Raw genomic sequence first — 19922 nt, forward strand, 5'->3', positions numbered from 1 at the left:
AGATGGTATTTAATTAGGACTAAATACTGTGAAGCCCCTAAGAGGCTTTAGCCTTGGAATTTACAAAGCTTAATCATTTAGACTGATTTTCAATTTTTAATCTGTTTTGTAAAAAAAGGGGAAAGGGGCACCTTGTTTTTTAGTAGCAGCTCCAACAAGTTATAAGAACTATTACATAATTTATTTTTAAAATCATAATGACCTCTGTGGACTGATAAATGGCTATGAAACCAGAATATAAAACGTTATAAATTTTAAAGAAAGGTAATGAGTATCTTACGAATTTAGCAAATCCTGCAAACATTAAAATCTGTGTTAAGAAGGCATTACCTACCATTGTTGAGAGTACTAAATTTAGGAAGATTATTGCATGAAGAGCTCATAAAAATAAACTGATTTAATTTTTCCAAGTCCGACTGATTCAATCTTTTTGCTATTACTTCAAAATTACCCTAGATTACATGTTTTCACATTGGACAAAGAATTAATCTGGTATCAATGTATAATGACAAGCTATAGGAATAATCTCCTAAAACACCAGTTATCTTAAAAACAATTATAATCATCCTGTGTTCTGAGGAAAGATGATCTTTGATGTGACATTCATAATCATTGTTTGTTTAAAAACAACTTAAAACTAATAAATTTAATAACAGTTTAATTAAAACAAATTTAGCCTTGCCCATAAATTCCTAAGAGAAGGCACTCTCTTCCACTCTATACAGTATATCTAGCAATGCCTGTTGCTTTAAAATTGAACTAAACGTCTGAACTGGCATTTATTAAGGAGGAGATCAATTCCATTAAAGACTGGAAACCACCGGATCAGAAAATAATTAGTCAATAACTTTACATAACCTATCCCAACCTACCTTAACCTTTAATAGACAATTTTAAAGACTCTGATATAATTTTTTTATAAATAGTGCCTGTATCTTACAGTAGATTCCAATTTATTCAAAGATAATCATGGATTGATTTAAGTTATTTAAATTTTTCCAGATTTGCTTTAAACTTACAAATCAAGTACGGTGTACATAAATATTAACTTAGATAACCACATATTATAGGGAAAGCAGATATATGGACCACTGCAGAAAAATTATAAATTTTTAAAAAACTTTTATAAAACAAAAAGAAAGCAAAATATGTAACTCACAAAATATGAACATGAAGCCATAGGACATAAAAAATAAAATTACTCTATCAGAAACGATTTAAAATTAAATCTTTGGGGAAGTATTTTTACATAATTCAATGAATTCAGTGACCAACAGCTTCTCATATCACACACAAACCACAAAATCATCTAGAGTCTATATGCATTATCAGTTCTTAATGCAAACTCAAACATTTTACTAACAACTTTGATTTCCTTTTGAAATAGGCTTCTGTACATATGCATTTATATACAAACATTTATTAAACATGATTTTAAAACAAACTGTATGTACAAAAGATCGGCATTCCTATAAATAAAAACATTAGGTGGCAAAAAGGCACTTGTAAGTAAAAATCTACAGTAGTTTGTACAAAACAGAACACATTTTACCTTGGATACTGTACAATAAACATTAATTCCTATACGAATAATGAAAATACCAGTTTACTAACTAATGTTAATGATGTAACTTTTAAAAACATATTTACATATATTCTGAAGTTCATTTAATAAAAGCACCATGATTTTCTAAGTTCATGTTGATGCAAAGTAAAAACACAATTACCAAAAAACCAGTGTTCACCATTTTCCTTGTTTAAAAGTTTTTGTATTTCTAAATTGCAAACTTTTATCTGAAATTAGCATAGTGTAAAACACAAAACAAAACCAACCCAAACCCTGTTGCTCTGACTTCTGAAAACCGTAATCTATTATTGCCTGTTGCATTTTATAAAGAGCACTACTCATGCACTCCTTTACAAGTGTTTAATACTATTGCTGGCAAAAAAGTTCCTGGATATCAAATAATTAAAAAGTAACTTCAAACCAGTTGAAGTTTTATTTGAACGTTTTACAACTTAAAAAATGCTGTGTATCAGTTACAAAAGTGAATAGGAAACACGCCAATTCATTTGGTGTGCAAAAATATTTCTCCACTACACAGAATTTAAGGGCTTCACAGAATTTTTTTTCAAATGTACATTTTCAGCAGAAACACTACATGAAAAACTACTTTCTCAAGGGGATGTTAGTACGCTTCCACTTTTGTCAAACTTTTTACCCTTTGACAATGCTGCGACCTGTTTGAGTAGTTCTCTGTTTTTGGCCTGTGGGAGACAAAAACATTTAAGATGAAAAATGCTTGAAATATTAAGTCACACTGAAGAATACTACTTATTTAATGCTGTTCTTTTCACTTATAGAACAAGATTTCATTGAAGCACTTAAAATAAATGAAAGAATTAGTATATTTAGGTTCATCTCTTTAATGTTGGATATGGAGAAGGAAAATTTTAGATTGGTTTATCACCCCCCTTTGTAAAATGTCAATGTAAATGTCAAAGATAAAATCAGTTAGAAAAAGGCAACTCAGAGTGAATCCATTTAAAAGAGGGCCAAATTTTAAATAAGGAAAACATATTTAGTTCTTTATCTAAATGTAAATGAGATATTTACATTTAAATATCTAAATTTTACATCTTTATCTAGATGTAAAATGAAAACAATGAAAATAAATTTTGTAATGACTCAAGTGATGATTTGGGAGGAATACTGCCCAAAAACTGTACAAAATCTTTCATATATTTACCTATTTATAGAATAAGCATAAGAGGTCCTTTTTGCAAAAATATTCACTCTTTATCACTTTGCCAATTTTCTCAACCTAATGCTCTTCAAACAATTTTTTTGAAGCACCCTGTCTGATCTTATTTGTGTTCCTTTAATTGCCCTAACAGTCATTTGGTACTGGTTTTGACGTAATTTGAGCATTTACACACCATCACTGTTTTCAGATTTGTGAAAGGTTGAAACTTTTTTTTCAAAGATTCAAAATTTCACTTTGCCCTCAATCTGAACTGTTTGTGCACATCATGCAAACGTTCCACAGACCACTGACAAAGACACTGTCCTTGAAACAATGCACTATGACAATCCAGTGTTTAGTGAGGAGGAATGTGTAAGGAGGGACGACCTTCAAGTGAGTATTTTCACATTGACTGCCTTTGCCTCTCTTAACTGTGGAAGCACAGGTAATAAGGGCCCTCCATATCTACAAATACATTCATAATCAAATACCTTTGGAGTTTTTCAGCCCAAGTGTGGAGAGTGTTGACAGTGGACTAGAGTCTGAGCACTGCCCTAAGAACAAATTTTTTTCTCTGGTTTAGGGAGGAATACCATTTATTCTCCTTCACAAATCTCAAGATTTTTTATTACCTAGATATACTTTTTAACCTCGGTGCTTCATCTTCTCTAATTTGGCCTCTGTAGGGCAAGAGAACACCCTGCCCCCTTCTCTGTGTCCCATCTTAAACCAGTTTCATGAAACATACACCTTTTCCAAGCTTTGTACCTCCACTCCCCCACTTTTCTTCAACCAAACTCTCCCCAATTAATACCTATTACCTCCTAAATGCAAATATTCATAGAACTATCTCGTATTTGCACATCTAATCATTTTTATGTTCAACTGCATATACAGCATTTCTCTAACAGTTGTTAAATAAGATGGTAATTAAGAGTTTCAATTTCAAATTCAATTTCAATATGAAATCTAGAAAATCATAAAGAATTTAAAAGGATTTTTGTTTTTCCTTTAAAATTAAACAGTTTGAGAAACTCAGAAGACAAATAATGAGAATGTCTGGTAGTTAGTGGTAAGTCAAGTGAGTATACCAATGATCAACTGGTTTATTACTCGGCTGACCAGTCTTAGCCACTGTTATTAGTTTCAAATTGTTTTCTTTTTATTGTTAGCTACATGTTATGTATCTTATAATTATAATAGACTCTTGCTAAGAACAGAAATCTTAACAGAAAATTTAAAATACAGATTAGTGAAGGACATAAAGAAAATTATGTTTGCAGATGTGCCTCAAAGAGATTGCCATCAGATCTACGTTTTCTTTATGCAAAGCCTTTTATATTGACATACCAAATCATTAAAAAGTTAATATTTGAATTCTTTCCTCAGTCATCAATGAGAAGCAAACACAAAAATTAAAGAGTTCATAATTTTCATATTCTAAGTATGAAACACAAGAACATTAAGTGTTGAAAGCAGTTCTTCCTTTTAATTTTTTAGCAGCTAATTTTCACTTTGCCTTTATATATTCAGTCTCCTAATCACATCACTAATAAACTTAGTTGCTGATAAGTTATGCAAGAAAAAAGCCTTTAAGAAAAATAAATAGTGCATCAGTTGTTAAATGGAGACAAGCCCAAATGTGTATTATTCTAATTTAGGTACATTAAAACATTTTATAATGCAACACTTAAATATGTATGCATTTAAAATTTTTATCCTAATGTTATTTCTTTATTATGCACCCTGAAAAAAATCATTTAAGACTCTTAACAAGTTAAGCTAAAAATGTTTAGAAACACTAGCCTAAAGGAAAGACTATCTGAAATCATACAGATTTTGTTACAAAAACTCGCAGTCTATTTTCTCATATGTAAAACAGAAATGTCACCACCCCGAGAGGAGTTGAAATAACTAACCAAATATATAAAACACTGAGCCTAACACAGAGGCTGATACATAGTAGGCACTCAAAGCTTGTTCCCTTTCTCCCTTTATTAGCTCCTCAACAAAAGGTAGAATTTTTTATTTGGTAGTCTTTTTAGACAACTTAGGTTGTTTATTTTGGTATTTTGCATAATTTTGCCTTGTGACGCTCACTGATTTATTTCCCAGGTTTGATAATTAAAAATGTTTTGAGAATTATTAAAACAAAGTAAGTCTTCTGCTACAGGTTCAGTATTTTATCACAAAAAGATAAGAAAAATAGTTAACTATATTTACACACCTAGGCAGAAAACCCTACTCGTACATGGTTGAAGGGAGTACAGTTAAAAGAGGGCATACAACTGTAACAGAATGTCTCCAGCAGTAACACAAAAGATATAGGGAAGTGGTCTGATAACAAGGATTAAACAGAAACCTGAGTGACCCGAGTTGGTGGGAACACAGGAGAAAGTACAGTTTAATCTGAATCAGAAGATGTACGTTTCTACGTCAGTTCTGATTAATTATATGACCACCATTTCATCTGTAAAATGGGAACTCAAAGTTACTGTAAAGAGCAAATAAGACAGCTTATGTAAAATCATGTTAGAAACGTCATGCTTCTATATAAACATCAATTGCTCTTCTATTATATAAACCTCAGCAACCGACCAAGAAAAGTTAGGCTTAAGATACCAATCAGACTAAGATGTCAAAAAGAAGGTCCTCTGTGCTTACAGCAGGAAAATAAAACAACAAATTGCTATTTTGAACACTGAGAAGTACTAAGTTTTATCATTTTATAATTTATCAACAGCTTCTGTTGCCAGGTTATCATTCAGTATTAATAACTGAATGAGAAAACTAAGAATACCATAAAGCAAATATTTGCTGGTGGATGATAATGTACGAGAACCCTAATCATATGGGTAATTTCTCAGGACAGAGGGCAGATGGACATTTCCATAAATCAACACTCATTCAACAAATTATTTGAGTGCCTACTATGTGCTAGGTTGCACACAAGGTTTCCCTTTAAAACTCTTTGTAAGATCATTAATGTAAGCATTAAGACTAGGGCTATCACTCAAATTTCAGCAGGTTCCTAGATGCACTTTACAATTTTATTCAATTTAAGCTACCTTCAAAGAAGTATGAGGAATTACAAACCAAAAGGTAGGAACAGCACATTTACCCTGATGCTACAATGATTAAAAACCCAGGGCAGTATTAATCCTTTCCTTCTGAAGCTGCACTTTTCCATCTGCAGTCTATGAGCTGGCATGCATCCTCTATGCTTTTATGACTTAAAACTACTGAACTTTAAAAACCCTGTTACCCAAAGATTAATTCTAGAAACGTCAGAATCTATAAATCAACAGAACATGTAATTAATTTAGTGTGGTCTGATTTCTAAATTTACAAAACCTAGGTGCAAAAAGGCTTAAAAAAGGCTTAAATAAGGGAATAATCCGTGTCCCTGCTGGATGCTCTCCATCTCTGCATGCCGGATATCAGATACTGCCGTCTTTGTCACTATGGGGACCCTTGGCTTCACCATTCAGTTGTACATACACTGAAATCCTCCTGAGTATGCTTATCTTGAGGCTGGCCTTGGCCTAGATCACTAGAAGCTGCCCACTGCGGCACACAGCAGAATCCTACTGAACACCTTGAACATCAGTATGAAGGTTAAAGTGCACTCTTTTGCCTTTCATCACTGCATGTGGCATAAATTTCCTCCACTTGAGGTCCCTAAGAATTGGTTTTGTATGCCCACCTCCCATTATCTGGGAGAAAACGGGAAGAATGCTTATAAAACGTACTAAAGACCTTATTTTCACCTTAGTTTCATGAATCCAATTTTTAATTTTTTGCTTTCACCCAATGATCAATTGAACATACTCCATCGGTATCCTCGTCTGAAAACCCTGTATCAAGTTTAGACAGAAGTTTTCAGAATTAACAGACTGAATCCCCTATCAAGTGATTTCAAGCAATGACACTTAAGGGGAGCAGGATTAAGAAGTATTATAAAACCAAGATTAAAGTTGAAAAAGCACCAAATACACCTAAAATAGGGACACCAATACCAGTCCAAGATATTACACTATTAATTATAAGTAAGGTTAGCCCTCCTTGCCTAACAGTTTACATAAATGTTATTTACCTGAAGTTGTTCCACAGTTTCTTTGTGAGCTTTTTCCATACTGTTCATCTTTGTTCTCAAATTTGACTCTTGATACTGAAAGTCCGCTTTTAGTTCGGTTAGCTGAGAGATAAACAAGCATATATACATAAATATGTGTGTATGAAAGTGTAATATATATACATGCACAAACACATTTTCAACATACTTCATTATAAAATCACAATTCATTACAGAAGTGGAAAATGTTAGCAGTTTCCTGAGTCTTATAACCTATTTAGAATTTGTTTTGTGAAATGAAAGCTAGTACAGTGTATTTTAATGGTAAGATAATACCAAACTGTCAGTAAAACTTTTGAGAAGATGCCTCTTTTGTTTCAATTTAAAGATGGTTTCACTGGACATAGAGTTTGGCACCTACTATGCCAACAAAAACGTTTAATGGCCAATACCGGGGAAAAATGCTTCAATGACAACATACTTCATATTATACATAAGCAAACTAAATGTTAAAAGTGGTTTCAGGTTAAAATATTCTTTCATGAACAAAAAGGAAGGTTTCACACTGGGTGAAGTACAAAGAGGAATGGTTCTATCAACCATAAGCTATACTGCTTTTACTTTAAAATTTATGTCCAGAATTATGTATCTAATACCACCTAAGACTTGAAGAAAAATTAAGAACAAAGCACAGAAATACAACTAACACGGAATGAGAAAGAAAAGGGAGTTACTTTAAAATTTTGGCTAAATTAGACAAATTCAAGAAAAAAGTCAGTGGTTTGAGAAAGCTACATTCTTTTCTTAAGTATCAGTGGCATACATAAAAATACAAGATATTTATGAGCTCAAACTAAAAAAATAAGTCCATATTTTATCATTTCGTTATCAGAACCATGGAGAAGAAAACTTCTGGTTATTTTCAAATGGTTTTCATTACATGAGCTTTAAAGGTTTGCACTTCTGTTTTGTAATTAGCCAGTAACCTCAAAGATGTGTAACAGCAAAAAGAGAAAGGAATCATGGTGTATTATATTCTTATTGTCTGAATAAAAGCCCTTGCTTTTGCCAAATTCAAAGAATAACTGAATTCTCTCTCTGTTTTCTACATTAACAAAGGAATTCCTGTTCTGAAATGTCAATTCACATCAGATCAGCTAAGATAATTATTCTTGTCACTCCACTGTGTGTTGCCTTCAGATTATGAATTTATGGAAGATAAGAATCAGGTCTTATTTATTTATTCATCTTTGAATCCTCATGATTTAGTACATGGCTAGCTCTAGAAGTCACTGAATAAAGTGAAATAAATTCAAGAAAACGCCTTGGTTATCTTACATTTACATCATAAGAAAAAATAGCAAATATGTAGTTATTTTAGGCTAAGAATTATTATGTTTCTTAGGACACTATTATTTCCTTTCCTGTTAGTGTTTTTGTAAAAAAAAGGAATGCTAACAAAAGCAGAAAACTTCCAACAAACTGCACTTACATACAAGAGTCATGCTATGGAAAAAAAATTTCAAACAGTCAAAATTCCACAATTCATTTGGAATGTTTTATAGTCAACTTACTGTTTCATTCAACTTTTACCTAGATTAATACAGATAAATCTTTATGCAATAGCAATGTCTCTAAGATTTTGTGCATAAAATAAATTTCCATAAAAGCTCAGTAATTCAAAAATTTTGCTAATTAAAAGAACCATAAAAAATATGACAATCATTACTATCCTATTTTCAATCTTACATCAATTCTAAATTTCATATACTGAATTTGCTTAAAGTAAGGTCCAAATGTATTAAGATAAACTTAAAACTACTAACCATCATGGCATAGGAAAACTGTAACACAAAAGTTGTGAAATGCCAAAGGAAAAAGTTCAGATTCAAGCAACACTATGGATACTCAGAGACCGATAATTCATACACATATTTATAATCGTGTCTTGTTCACAATTTTAAAAGGAATACGTTTAATGTTTTCCTATTGCATAAGATGTTTGAAGTAAGTCAAATTAGATAGTCTAAGAGTATAAACAAGTACAAAAATAGGTTCTGCCCTCAAAGATGACCCAGCATCAATAACAGCAGCTATGAACACTCAACATGTGGCAGGAGCTGTTAGTACTTCATACTTTCATGTAATTGTAACAACTATCTCATGAGATGGTATCAATATTCCCATTTTTTAAATGAAAAAAAAACCAAAAAACTGAGCACCAAAGATGTGAAACCATTCTGTTCAAGTTCACACAAAAAAAGTGTTATAACTTTTCACTAACCTGACAATATATTTGATATTCTTAATCTAACTGATAAACAAAGTCCTAATAAATACATTTACTTCCTATAAAATGATCTTAGACACCTAACTCTAATCACTGACTACCACACAGGAAATTCCCTTTGGACTACTTTTCACCAGTTATTTGATCTGGAGTGAAATACATACATGATTAGTATGTCAAAGACTCAACTACCCTCTTAAATCGTAAGAATTCACATAATATTTCATTTACATGTCATTTCCAAATGAAGACATCAGGCCTATTTCTACACTACAGGTTTAGTAAAAACTAATGTTCAAATATTACAATTCTAATTAGCCCTCAGTTAATTCTTACAACTAAAATTCTGAAAGACCATTTTTACCTATCTTCACTAGATGGCTTATGTTCCAGTTTGGCTTCTGTAATGTGTCTCGTAAGAATCATACACAATAAACATTACCAAGTTATTGAAGTCTAATAAAATTTGCAATTACCCAGCAAAAGTCAAGATGTAAATCTTACCAGGCTTCAATGAACCATGTCCTTACCTTTTTATCTTTTTCTAAAATGGTCTGGTCTCTCTGCTGTAAGAGACGTTTAAGTGACATCACTTCTTCTTTCAGTTGACTTATAAGGACAAAATTGTCTGTTCCCCCACTATCTGCTGACTGATTTATAGAGCTACTAAAAAGAAAAAAGTAAAACACAGTTAAATGAAGTAGAAGGAAAATTAGCAGGTGTTCAAATTGCATAAATTAGACAATTCCACAAACATCCTTAAGGCTAATGCAAAAAAATATGTACCTGACAGAAATGGATGCAACTGGCAAATTACCTTACTAATGGCACACATTACATACACCTGCAGAAATATAATTCAGTATTAGCTTTTAGGGGGTCAATACTTCTAGTGTAAAGCAATAGGCAGCCAATTTGTACAGTAACATCAGCAAACTTTTGGCTAATGAACTAAAACAAACTCACGCTCCTAATACTTTAAATTTAAATACATTTTCCAAGCAGGTCAATTTAAAATATCACATTAGATTTGTGTTTCACTGAAGAATAATTAAGATAAATAGAATGTTCTATTCAGATGTTTTCCTTTTTTTTCTTTTTTCAAAACCCAAATTTATTCCCCAAATAGAACAACAGTTCAGTGCCACTTGCTTATTGCCAAAATTAAGTTAAAATTTTTAACGGATTATGGTTACTCTTCTAGGTGACTCAAAAAAGTCAATGTAGAAGATACATGTTTCTATTCTTTTACCTAGTAATAGCTGGCAATCAACCATAACTGTTCAACTAACTTGAATTTTCACAGCGCTAAAGGAATTCATTTTTACCTATCTCCGTTAGATGGCTTAGATTCCAATTTGGGCTTTTTCTTTGGAGTTTCATTCTGAATTGCTGCAGAGGATTTATGGCTGAAATCAAACATTAATAACAATAATTAGAGTAAAAAGGGCAGAGGCAGCACCTGATAATTCTTCTTCCTCTAAAATATTACCGATCATCGATTTTTTAAAAGCATAAGTAACAAAGTTAAAGGGAAGTCACGTTAAAAAGAAAATACGTCTCAAAATACTTCAGAAAATATGTTAACATATTTACCTCTGTTTCCACAGTCCCTGCTCTTGTTCTGGACTCAGATTGCTGATTCTGAAAAATACATAAATGACATCTAACAACAACATTTATTTAATACATCTATGCTTAACAGCATTCTTCCCAATGGACTCAAATTACACAGGTTTAGAATTTTTTTATTCAGAGAAGACATACTTAAGTTTTCAAACTAAGATAATATATGTTGAATAAATCACATTCTAGTGAGATAACTTCTAATCAAGCAAGTACTACCCATCTTAAATTCTTTAACAAAGGTACAGTTATAGGGATTAAATTCTCTTCACCAGGATAAGGTTCTACAGTTATAAAGTAGGACAGTCATCATACTTAGGCTGCCCTTACTACTTCAGACAGAAAATATTTGATCTCTAAAGTTAAGGCCTTCTTAATAATTCTGTATGAAGATTTCTCCTTTGGAGTAACTCCTGTTGCTCAGAACAGTGTGTCAACTTGAACCAAGAAATGTCTTAATTTGTTTCTTTCCTAGTTTTCCTTAGAACCCTTTCCAAAGTCTCTAGATCTTTCTCTGGTCAGTACTCTGGAACAGTCATGCTGAAAAAAACTGAGAAGTTTCACAATAAAAACGAATTTTACTTTTACTTACAATTAAATGCTGTATTATGAATTCTTTCCCAATATGCCATAACACTAATAACCACTTTATAATTCACTATGAATCCTACATGCTTTTTTCCTGTACTTGTGTATCAGCCAATCCTGCACTAACCCTTCATTTATTGATTTGTGAATAGAGCATCTCCTATGTACCAGATGCCACATATTTATACCATGTAAGGTGTTAGAGAAGACCTGGGCTGTGTGACATTTTGCCAGTTACTTAAAATTCCTGAGCCTTAGTTCCCTCATCTGCAAAATGGTATGATATATACCTTATAAGTGTATGAGACTTAAATGAGTTTACGTACATAAAAGCACTTCATACACTACTTGCGTATATACAATAAATACAAATACGTATATACATTTGTGTGTATAAAATCCACTATTGTAGCTGTAGACGTTTTTAAAGCAAAAGTAAAAAAAGAAAAAGTCAGACTATGTTCTTTAGAATCAGTCATAAGATAAATACCAAGTTGGAGAAATAATGCCGTAATTCTATAAACCTGAGTTACTCTTTATTTGTGGCAATAAATGGCAACCCTACTGAGGAATTCAGTTGCCATTTCTTTTACAAATTTAATTATAAGCATTAGCAAACCATATAGCCACACATGAATAGCACTATCCAGATCTCCAAGTGATCTGGAACAGTTGGTGTGTTCCAATCACATTAATAATGTGAGAATAATCACATTAATAATGATTTAAGGAAAACACTTGGAATTCTCATCTTTGCTTTCTGAGATGGCCATTCCTGGATCCAGACTGATCTGTTTTTGTTGTCCTCTAACCCCACCCATTACTATATATTACAACATGTATGCTCCTCATAATTGTTCCAATCTAGTGAACTTAAAATAGGATCTCACAAACGGACTGCCTACTCAGCAAATGGTCTATGTCCATCAAATACAAAACAGTATTTTTATTTCTTAAGCAATAAAAAGGAAAAAAAAAATTAAAGGTCAATACCATCCTTATTACCTTTACTTTTGAAACCTGTTATTTTTTCAAAAGATGAAGTTACTGTCACAGAATGATCTTTATAAACATACTCTCAGTGTGTCCTATCACATGCGAAGAAAAATTTATAAAGGACAAAGGAAAGGGATGCTTCAGTTGAGCTTCAGGAATATATCATTATGACAGTTATTTTGTCATATGTTTTCTTAAAAGAGCAGAAAAAAGATGTTCATTTTGTTCCCTGGGACATTCTGACAGAAACACCGTAAGATTTCTTCAGAATAGCCAGATTAGAAGTCACTACGCACTCCACTATTGTGACATCCAGAAAGCACGATGACAGGGTAAGGCAAGTGGAAAAAATGCGACTGAACATCACTACCTCAATAAAACCTCGTAATAAATGCTTGCCTATAATTTAAAATCAAATCTATTAGAACTATATTATATTCTAAAAATATCACGTATTCTTAAATGTTGTAGGCATCAATTTGCTATAAATGAATTTATGTTTTACCTATCTAGACCTTTAAAGACTCACAGAGAATTCTGGTGAAAAATAAATTCTTCCAAAAATTGGTTATCATGTCACTGTTTTTTCCATTTTGATTTGTATTTATGTTGTAATACTCTTGATTTTTCCATGAAGACTAAAACCACAGTTCAAACAACTTTATACTACACACATATTACTACAATATAACTTTTTCCTCCCAAGGCATTTTAAAAATCAGTTTAGGGGCGCATGGGTGGCTCAGTCGGTTGAGTGTCCGACTTCAGCTCAGGTCATGATCTCACACTCTGTGAGTTCAAGCTTCGTGTAGGGCTCTGTGCTGACAGCTCAGAGCCTGCAGCCCACTTCAGATTCTATGTCTCCCCCTGTCTCTGCCCCTCCCCTGCTCATGCTCTGTCTCTCTCTCAAAAATAAATAAAAACATTAAAAAAATTAAAAAAAAATCAATTTATATTCAAACAGAATTCCTGCCTATGTGTTTTGAAAAAGAACAAAGTACTACTAGTTTAAGAGATTATTTTTCATACACTTTTGGAACCTTCACGATTTAGAATGCTTCTATCATGATCACAAATGAGTTTTATAATTTGTTCTGCAAAAACATTGAACGTATGTATCCTAGTCACTGGTTTGATTAAAACAAGTTACAAATTAATGATAACTGATAAACATAACTCCATATGACTGTGATTTGTATTTATAACTGTAAACATTTTTACAAGTAAAATCCTAACAATTATTTAAACAAAAAAAGAATATTGAGGCCTTTGATAACATAAACCAATGAAGCATTAACTAACTATGGTTTACTTGTATTTTGACTTCAAATGATCATAATTTTATATAATAATTCTTTAATGCCCTACCTATATTTTTATGGTAAACAGCTAAACACACTCCTGTGTATAATTTTATACAGGCTTACCTCAAAGATACTGTGGGTTCAGTTCTAGACCATGCAATAAAAAGAATATTGCAATAAAGCAAGTCAAATAAAATGTTTTTGTTTCCCAGTTGCACATAAGTAATGTTTATACCATATTATATAGTCTATTAAGTGTGCAATAGCATTACATCTGAAACAATATACATACTTTAAAATATTATTGCTAAAAAAATGGTAATGCCATCTGAGTCTTCAGCAAGTTATGAATCACTGATCACAGATCATGAGATAAAGCTGTTGGAAAATGGCTGCCCATAGACTTGCTCAACAGGAGTTACCACAACCTCTCAATTAGTAAAAAACAGTATCTATGAAACACAATAAAGGGAAATATAATAAAACAAGGTATGCCTGTACACTGAATAAAGTAGGGAAAAAGCCCTAAACTCAAGATGCTTACTATGTACAACGGAAACTAGTGTCTGCAAAAAGTTAAACACTTATATACGCCATTAAAATGCCAAGAGGATTTTAGAAAACATGACTTCAAAGTACTTACTTGTGATGGCTACTGCTGTGACGATGGTGATGGTGATGATGGTGGTGATGATGTTTTGAATGATGCTGGTCTTTCTCAGTAAGAGATGAAGAAGATGAGTTTGAATGTGAAGATCCCAGGCTCTTCCTCTGTTCTTTTGTCTTCTGTAAAACTCTCTTGTATGATAAAGTACAGAGCCAGCATAATAACTTTCCATCAACCTTTTTAAAGAAAATACTTGTATTAAAGGTACCTCTAAACTGAGTATAAGTGAAAGCAGGTAAGATAAACTATTCAATTCCTGTGTGCACACTCGTGTTCTCTCTTACACACACACACTGAGATTGTTGCAAAATGGAAATAAAATTAGACTTCAATGAAACTTCAGAAAACGCTTGTTTGGCATATCATAAAATTGGTGAGGATGATATATGGACCTCCATTAGTTTTGAAGTGTTTTTTAATTTGGAGAAACTTTTCTTATTACAAGGAAAAAAGCATAAATTGATAATGTGCTTCAAAGATCTTACCTAAGCACTGGCCTGAATTCTTAATTCACTGTGTATTTACTAAATGACACAGTAGTTCCCACCACAGTGAAAACTGTTAGTTTTGGAAACAAGGAGAGCTTAAATGACATATACAGTTGATTCTCATTATTCGCAGGTTCCTATTTGCAAATTCACAACCTACTTGCTAAAATTTATCTGTAATCCCCAAATCAACTTACAGTGCTTTGGGGATCATTCGTGAACATGCACACAGCAGCAAGAAATTTCTGTAGCTGGAGAGCAAATGTTCCCTGCTGAAGTTTAACAAGGTGACACTCTGCTGCCTTCTTTCAGCTCTTATACCATAAACAAGCGTCCTTTGCATGGTCTATCTAGTGCCATGTTTTCTGCATTTGTGCTTTCTATTGATGATTCCACTGCTTACAATGAACCCCAAGTGTAGTGTTGAAGTGATGTATAGTGCTCTTTAGCACGAGAAGGCTGTGATGTACCTTATGTAGAAAATACACATGTTGGATAAACTCCATTCAGGCATATAGTGCGTTTGCCATGACTTCATTTAATCAAACAACAATTTATATCAAGTAAGATATCTTTGAAGAGAAGTATTCACAAAACAAGATTAAGTATTGATCAACTAATCACAACGTTGTGACCACAGGCAAGAACCTAATCCTGTACTGCCCCCTTAGGAGCAATAGTTCAATATTCGTTAATTCAGTGTTTGCAGCAACTTTATAGAACCTAACTACCACAAATAATGAGGATCAACTGCACATGTGTCAAGCGGGAAGGGAAGAGACTTTTTTCCAAAATTAAGACTAAACCTGTAGAAAAAAAATTTTCTTTCTTCTACTTGTTCACACAGTAAGTGGTGGAGGGACATGTCTTACAACTAGGGTACAAATACTGCTGTGGAGGAACCTGGGGAGGAACCTGCTTCTCAAAGAGACAGTCATCCTCCAAATCAACTGAAATTGACAGACAACAGGAGGCCTGTGTGAATGCTGATCAGCAGAGGAATGCCACAGGCATACACATACTTTTTAAGTCACTGTAGGTAGAGAAAAACAAACAATGGTTGAAAACTAAGCCCCGAATCAAAAGGCACAAGACTAACTTTGAATTACACATGTTAATGTGCCATCAGGTATTTTTTCACACCAGCAATTTCATGCAACCAGCAAAAGGGTAAGTAGCTGAAAGGATTTAAAAGCAATTAGTAATTCTGAACAAGACGTTGGATGACCAAATGGTACAGAACAGCCATCAGAGAATATTGTTTCAACATATAGTAATCTCAACTAATCAACACACATTGTACGTGATGCAACAAGAAGAAAATGCCCTGTCCCTACTCTTCCATCTAACTATTTGTTTTCAGGGACCCAAAGGACACATCAGGTATTAGTGCATTCATCACAATAACTTCCCACCTGTGTGGTGTTTTAGTTAATTCTCAGAAGATATCATACTATAAATACCTTTCTTCTTCCTTCCTCCTTTCGATCAAAAGCACACTGTTGTTTGCACTGTTCACAGGTCTGAGGTGGTCCGTATTTTTTTTCTGAATTTGTACAACGCTGACACTTTGTACCAATAAATGCTGCAATTATGTTACAGTATTGACAAGGCTTAGGCTGAAAAACAGATACACACTTTTACTACATTTGCTCAGTAAAACATAGACCAGTATACAATATATTTCTGGGACTAATTAAGGAAACAAGTAAAAAAATTTTGTCAGGTATGTCGCCCTCTCATATTTAACAACATTTATCATGTTTCCTATTTATGTATGAACATTTATTTTTAGAGTCATGCAACTTTTTCTTAACTCTATTAAATAGTTACATAAGATCATGGAAATGTATTTATGACTGAATAGTATATCATATAATATAAAAGCTACATGTGACAAAGATCCCGAAGACTGAAAATAAAGGTACATACTGATACAAAAGTTTCCTATATTCAGCATTTAGGAGAATGAACTAATTTCATATCCTGGTTAGCTTAATTACTCTTTCATTTATTAAAAAAAACACTTAACAACTTCTTCATCTACAGGTAAAGATGATGAAAAGAATATATATTATATGTGAGCTTTCAACTTAAGAACTGGCACAACCATATTTAACCTAAATTATGATAAACATACCTTGATTTTCTTTGATATTCAACAGACAATTCAGGATTTTACAGAAACTTAAGGCCAGCACTTTGGGTAACCATGACTTTACTATACTAATGACTGTAATATAAACATAACACAAAATTTCTTCTAGAATAATGTCAAGATTTTGTGAATAAATGCCTAATTGTGCTGTTATGTAAAAACTGTCAGAGGTTCTGAAGAGAGGATAAAAGTGTGATTATGCAAACTTTAGATAAGTGGGTTCTCCATAACGAAAAGTTTGTTTGCTATGTTTGAGTCTTTATGGAATAAAACCATAAAGTTCACGATCAAATTCAATATACACATGTCCATAAAATGACTGTTAAATGTTGTCATCTTCCAATGAGACTATCTACAGAAAACTTCTTTCCTGAAATATTTCAATGTGTTGAATGTTTAAGGACATAGCAATACATATTTTTTACAAGGTCTGTCTTTGTGAAAAATGTTGACTAGTAACAATAACAAAATATAAAAATGTAAGACATACTTACTGTGCCAAATTGCTTCACATTTTGAGCACACTTCTTACATATTGTATTAGTTTTGCTGAAAAGGAATTGAATATAGATGAGCAAATTTACATAGCTGAGGTAATTAATACACCACTGGACTAAAGCAAATATAGTTTGGATCTGACTGTTTGCTTTAGTAGTTCTTAAAACTTACTCTAAAATAGACCAAAGATCTTTTTAGGGATGTGTATTATCCAAATTCAGTCCTTATTCATTAACTTTAGATAAATGTCTTTATACATTTTTATCATATATTTCTTGGTATAGAAAACAAAACCCCCCAAAATCCTCGTGTTTTCTATCCAGTTCCAAAATCTTCACGTTTGCCACCATTTATGGACAGCATCACATCTCCGTGCCTACCTAACCTTCCTCAGGGTCTTGTCCACTAGGATGATGCCAGGATCCACACATGAAGAAATTATTTGCCCTTCTCTTTAGGCTACTCTCTTGTATGTGCCCCGATCCTTAACAGGAATCACCCTCTTAAAAAGTATGTACTGTTCTTCTACTGGTAACAAGTTACTAGATTTCACCCTTGGAAGGTAGTTGGTAATATTATAGACCTTTCCTCATGTCCATGTCATCACTAATGTTTTGTCTTTTTTTTTTTTTTAAGCTTCATAGTAACTGTTTGTATTTCCATTTTTTGACAGCAAAGCTGTACACTTTCCATGCAATCATTTATTCTCCCTCTCTTCATGTCTAAACTGAAGTCTAGGTGACAAAAAGACCATTTTTTGGCAACACGGTCTCTCTCACCACACATAAACGGTTTACAACTTAAAATTTAAGAAGCTAAACCATCATTTAAGAACACTTTAATACAAATACGGGACGACAACCCCCAAGTGTTCCTTACAGACAGTGCTGTCTTTAACAATCAAAAACTGTTCAGTATACAAACCTCTCTTGTTGAAATTCTGATCTGCAGTAAGTACATTTTACAATAGGATGCGCAATCCGACATTCCTGTAATAAGACAATATATTAGTATCTATCTCAAAGTCCCAAATTTCACTTTTCCGGTAGAAGATTATTACACAACCTAAACATCTCTAAAACATCAACAATACCTGTCCCCCAACGGACCCAATTGAGTGATTTATCATGTAAGTGGTCAATTACAGCATACTTCCTTAGGGAAGGCATAGGTGTCTTTGTCTTTATTTGATGTGGGGGTAATGCTACAAATAAATTAAGAAAGCTGTCAGGGCCGATTTCAAGGGTTGGTTAAATGTGAAACTACTTAATATTTTGCACCGTTGCTCACAGACAGCATCCCGGCTTTAATGGGATGGGAGGAGCTCCAAATCATAGAGCATTCTGTCCCCAAACCAGTCGCTTCGCTTTCCTGGACAGGGAAGAAGGATGCCATCAGCTTTGCGGCTTCAGGTTCCTAGCAAGAAAGTGCAAAAACCGTCCCCTGCCTCCCGGTGGAAGGAGAGGACAGACCAAGCAGAAAACCGAGATGAAAACATCTCCACCCCAGGGTCTCTGCGGCATAGACAGGTGGCTGCCTCCTCACTCAGCCCCACCCCTGAGACCCCTGAATGTTGTTGGGGCCCGGCCCCCTCCTGGGACGCCTTGGAAGAGGGCAAAATTTGGTCTTCCTCTCAGGGGCCTTTCCCATCTGATGCCCACGTCCTCGGATAAAGGGGTCCCGGCTGAGGAGAGCTCCAAGCTCCGAAGGCGCCGGCGAAAAGAGCCGGGCTGCAGTGCAGCGGACACCCAGCTCCCTCGGGCTCCGACCAAGGAAACCCCGCCCGCCCGCCGCCCAGCGCCCACGGACCTTGCAGAGCTGCTGGCCCTGGGAGAGCTCCTCGAACGGATAGCGCTGGGTACACTTGGTGCAGGCATACAGGGCCGAGGCCGCCATCCTGCTCCTCAGTCTCCTCCTCTCTTCCACCGCAGCCCGCTCCGAGGCGGGGCCCTACGGGGAAGTCGGGCGCCGCCGCTGCCGCCGCCGCCCGGGCCGCGGGCTCCTCCTCCTCCCCCTCCCCTGCCTCGCGCCCACCAGAGCCTCGGCGCGAGAGTCCAAGGCCCTGCGGTCGACACTGTCTCCCTCCGCCTCCACTTCCGCCCCCAGCCCTCTCAGTGACGCCGTCCCAGCCGCTCCCGCTTAGGCCCCTATAGCGGCGGAGGGAGACGAAGAGGATACTTCGATGCGGTTTAGCTGCGCGGCAGCGGATCCGCTTCCTTCTCGGCCTCCCTTCCCCATCTCGGATTGGCTGGGAAGGCTACTGCGTCACTCGGTCGCTCCTCCCAACCCCTAACCCCGGGTACGCAGGGAGCTCCCACAAAGGGAGGAAGTTGCTGGCCAATGACAGCCCGACGCTATCAGCGCGCGAAATCCGCTTCAAACTCGCCCCGCCCAAAGCCCTCAGTAGCTGTATCTAGCAGCCAGTCGCAGGTTTGAGTGAGAACTCCCCAATCCAATTGGGCAACTGTTGACGGAGGTTTACTCT

The 19922-nt window shown here is 34.7% G+C and overlaps 1 protein-coding gene across 2 annotated transcripts; it reads right to left on the minus strand.

The window, feature by feature from the left end:
* Positions 1 to 934: 934 nt before the first annotated feature.
* FAM76B (family with sequence similarity 76 member B) lies at positions 935 to 19451 on the minus strand. Of its 2 annotated transcripts, none has more exons than XM_060605306.3 (10): positions 19247 to 19451; positions 18362 to 18426; positions 17434 to 17488; positions 16245 to 16400; positions 14270 to 14469; positions 10709 to 10756; positions 10441 to 10521; positions 9643 to 9775; positions 6844 to 6945; positions 935 to 2268 (listed from the first exon to the last, which is right to left on the minus strand). In XM_060605306.3, exons 1-10 carry the CDS (start codon positions 19331 to 19333, stop codon positions 2179 to 2181), a joined length of 1017 nt encoding a protein of 338 aa, XP_060461289.1. In that variant the 5' UTR covers positions 19334 to 19451; the 3' UTR covers positions 935 to 2178. The 2 variants fall into 2 exon arrangements, with proteins under 2 accessions (XP_060461289.1, XP_060461288.1); XM_060605305.3 differs by having other exon boundaries at positions 9643 to 9778.
* Between the last annotated feature and the right edge of the window lie 471 nt (positions 19452 to 19922).

Source organism: Panthera onca, chromosome D1 (assembly GCF_046562875.1).
Source record: "Panthera onca isolate mPanOnc1 chromosome D1, mPanOnc1 haplotype 2, whole genome shotgun sequence".
Taxonomy (NCBI): domain Eukaryota; kingdom Metazoa; phylum Chordata; class Mammalia; order Carnivora; family Felidae; genus Panthera; species Panthera onca.

What these genes read in the sequence shown, in the direction of transcription:
- FAM76B (XM_060605305.3), bottom strand. Translation starts at nt 19,333, where the DNA reads ATGGCGGCCTCGGCCCTGTATGCCTGCACCAAGTGTACCCAGCGCTAT. An exon ending in ATGTGAAGCAATTTGGCACA is followed by an intron (nt 16,401 to 17,433) that starts GTAAGTATGTCT and finishes TCTGTTTTTCAG; the next exon opens with CCTAAGCCTTGTCAATACTG. An exon ending in CAGGGACTGTGGAAACAGAG is followed by an intron (nt 10,522 to 10,708) that starts GTAAATATGTTA and finishes GTTTGATTTCAG; the next exon opens with CCATAAATCCTCTGCAGCAA.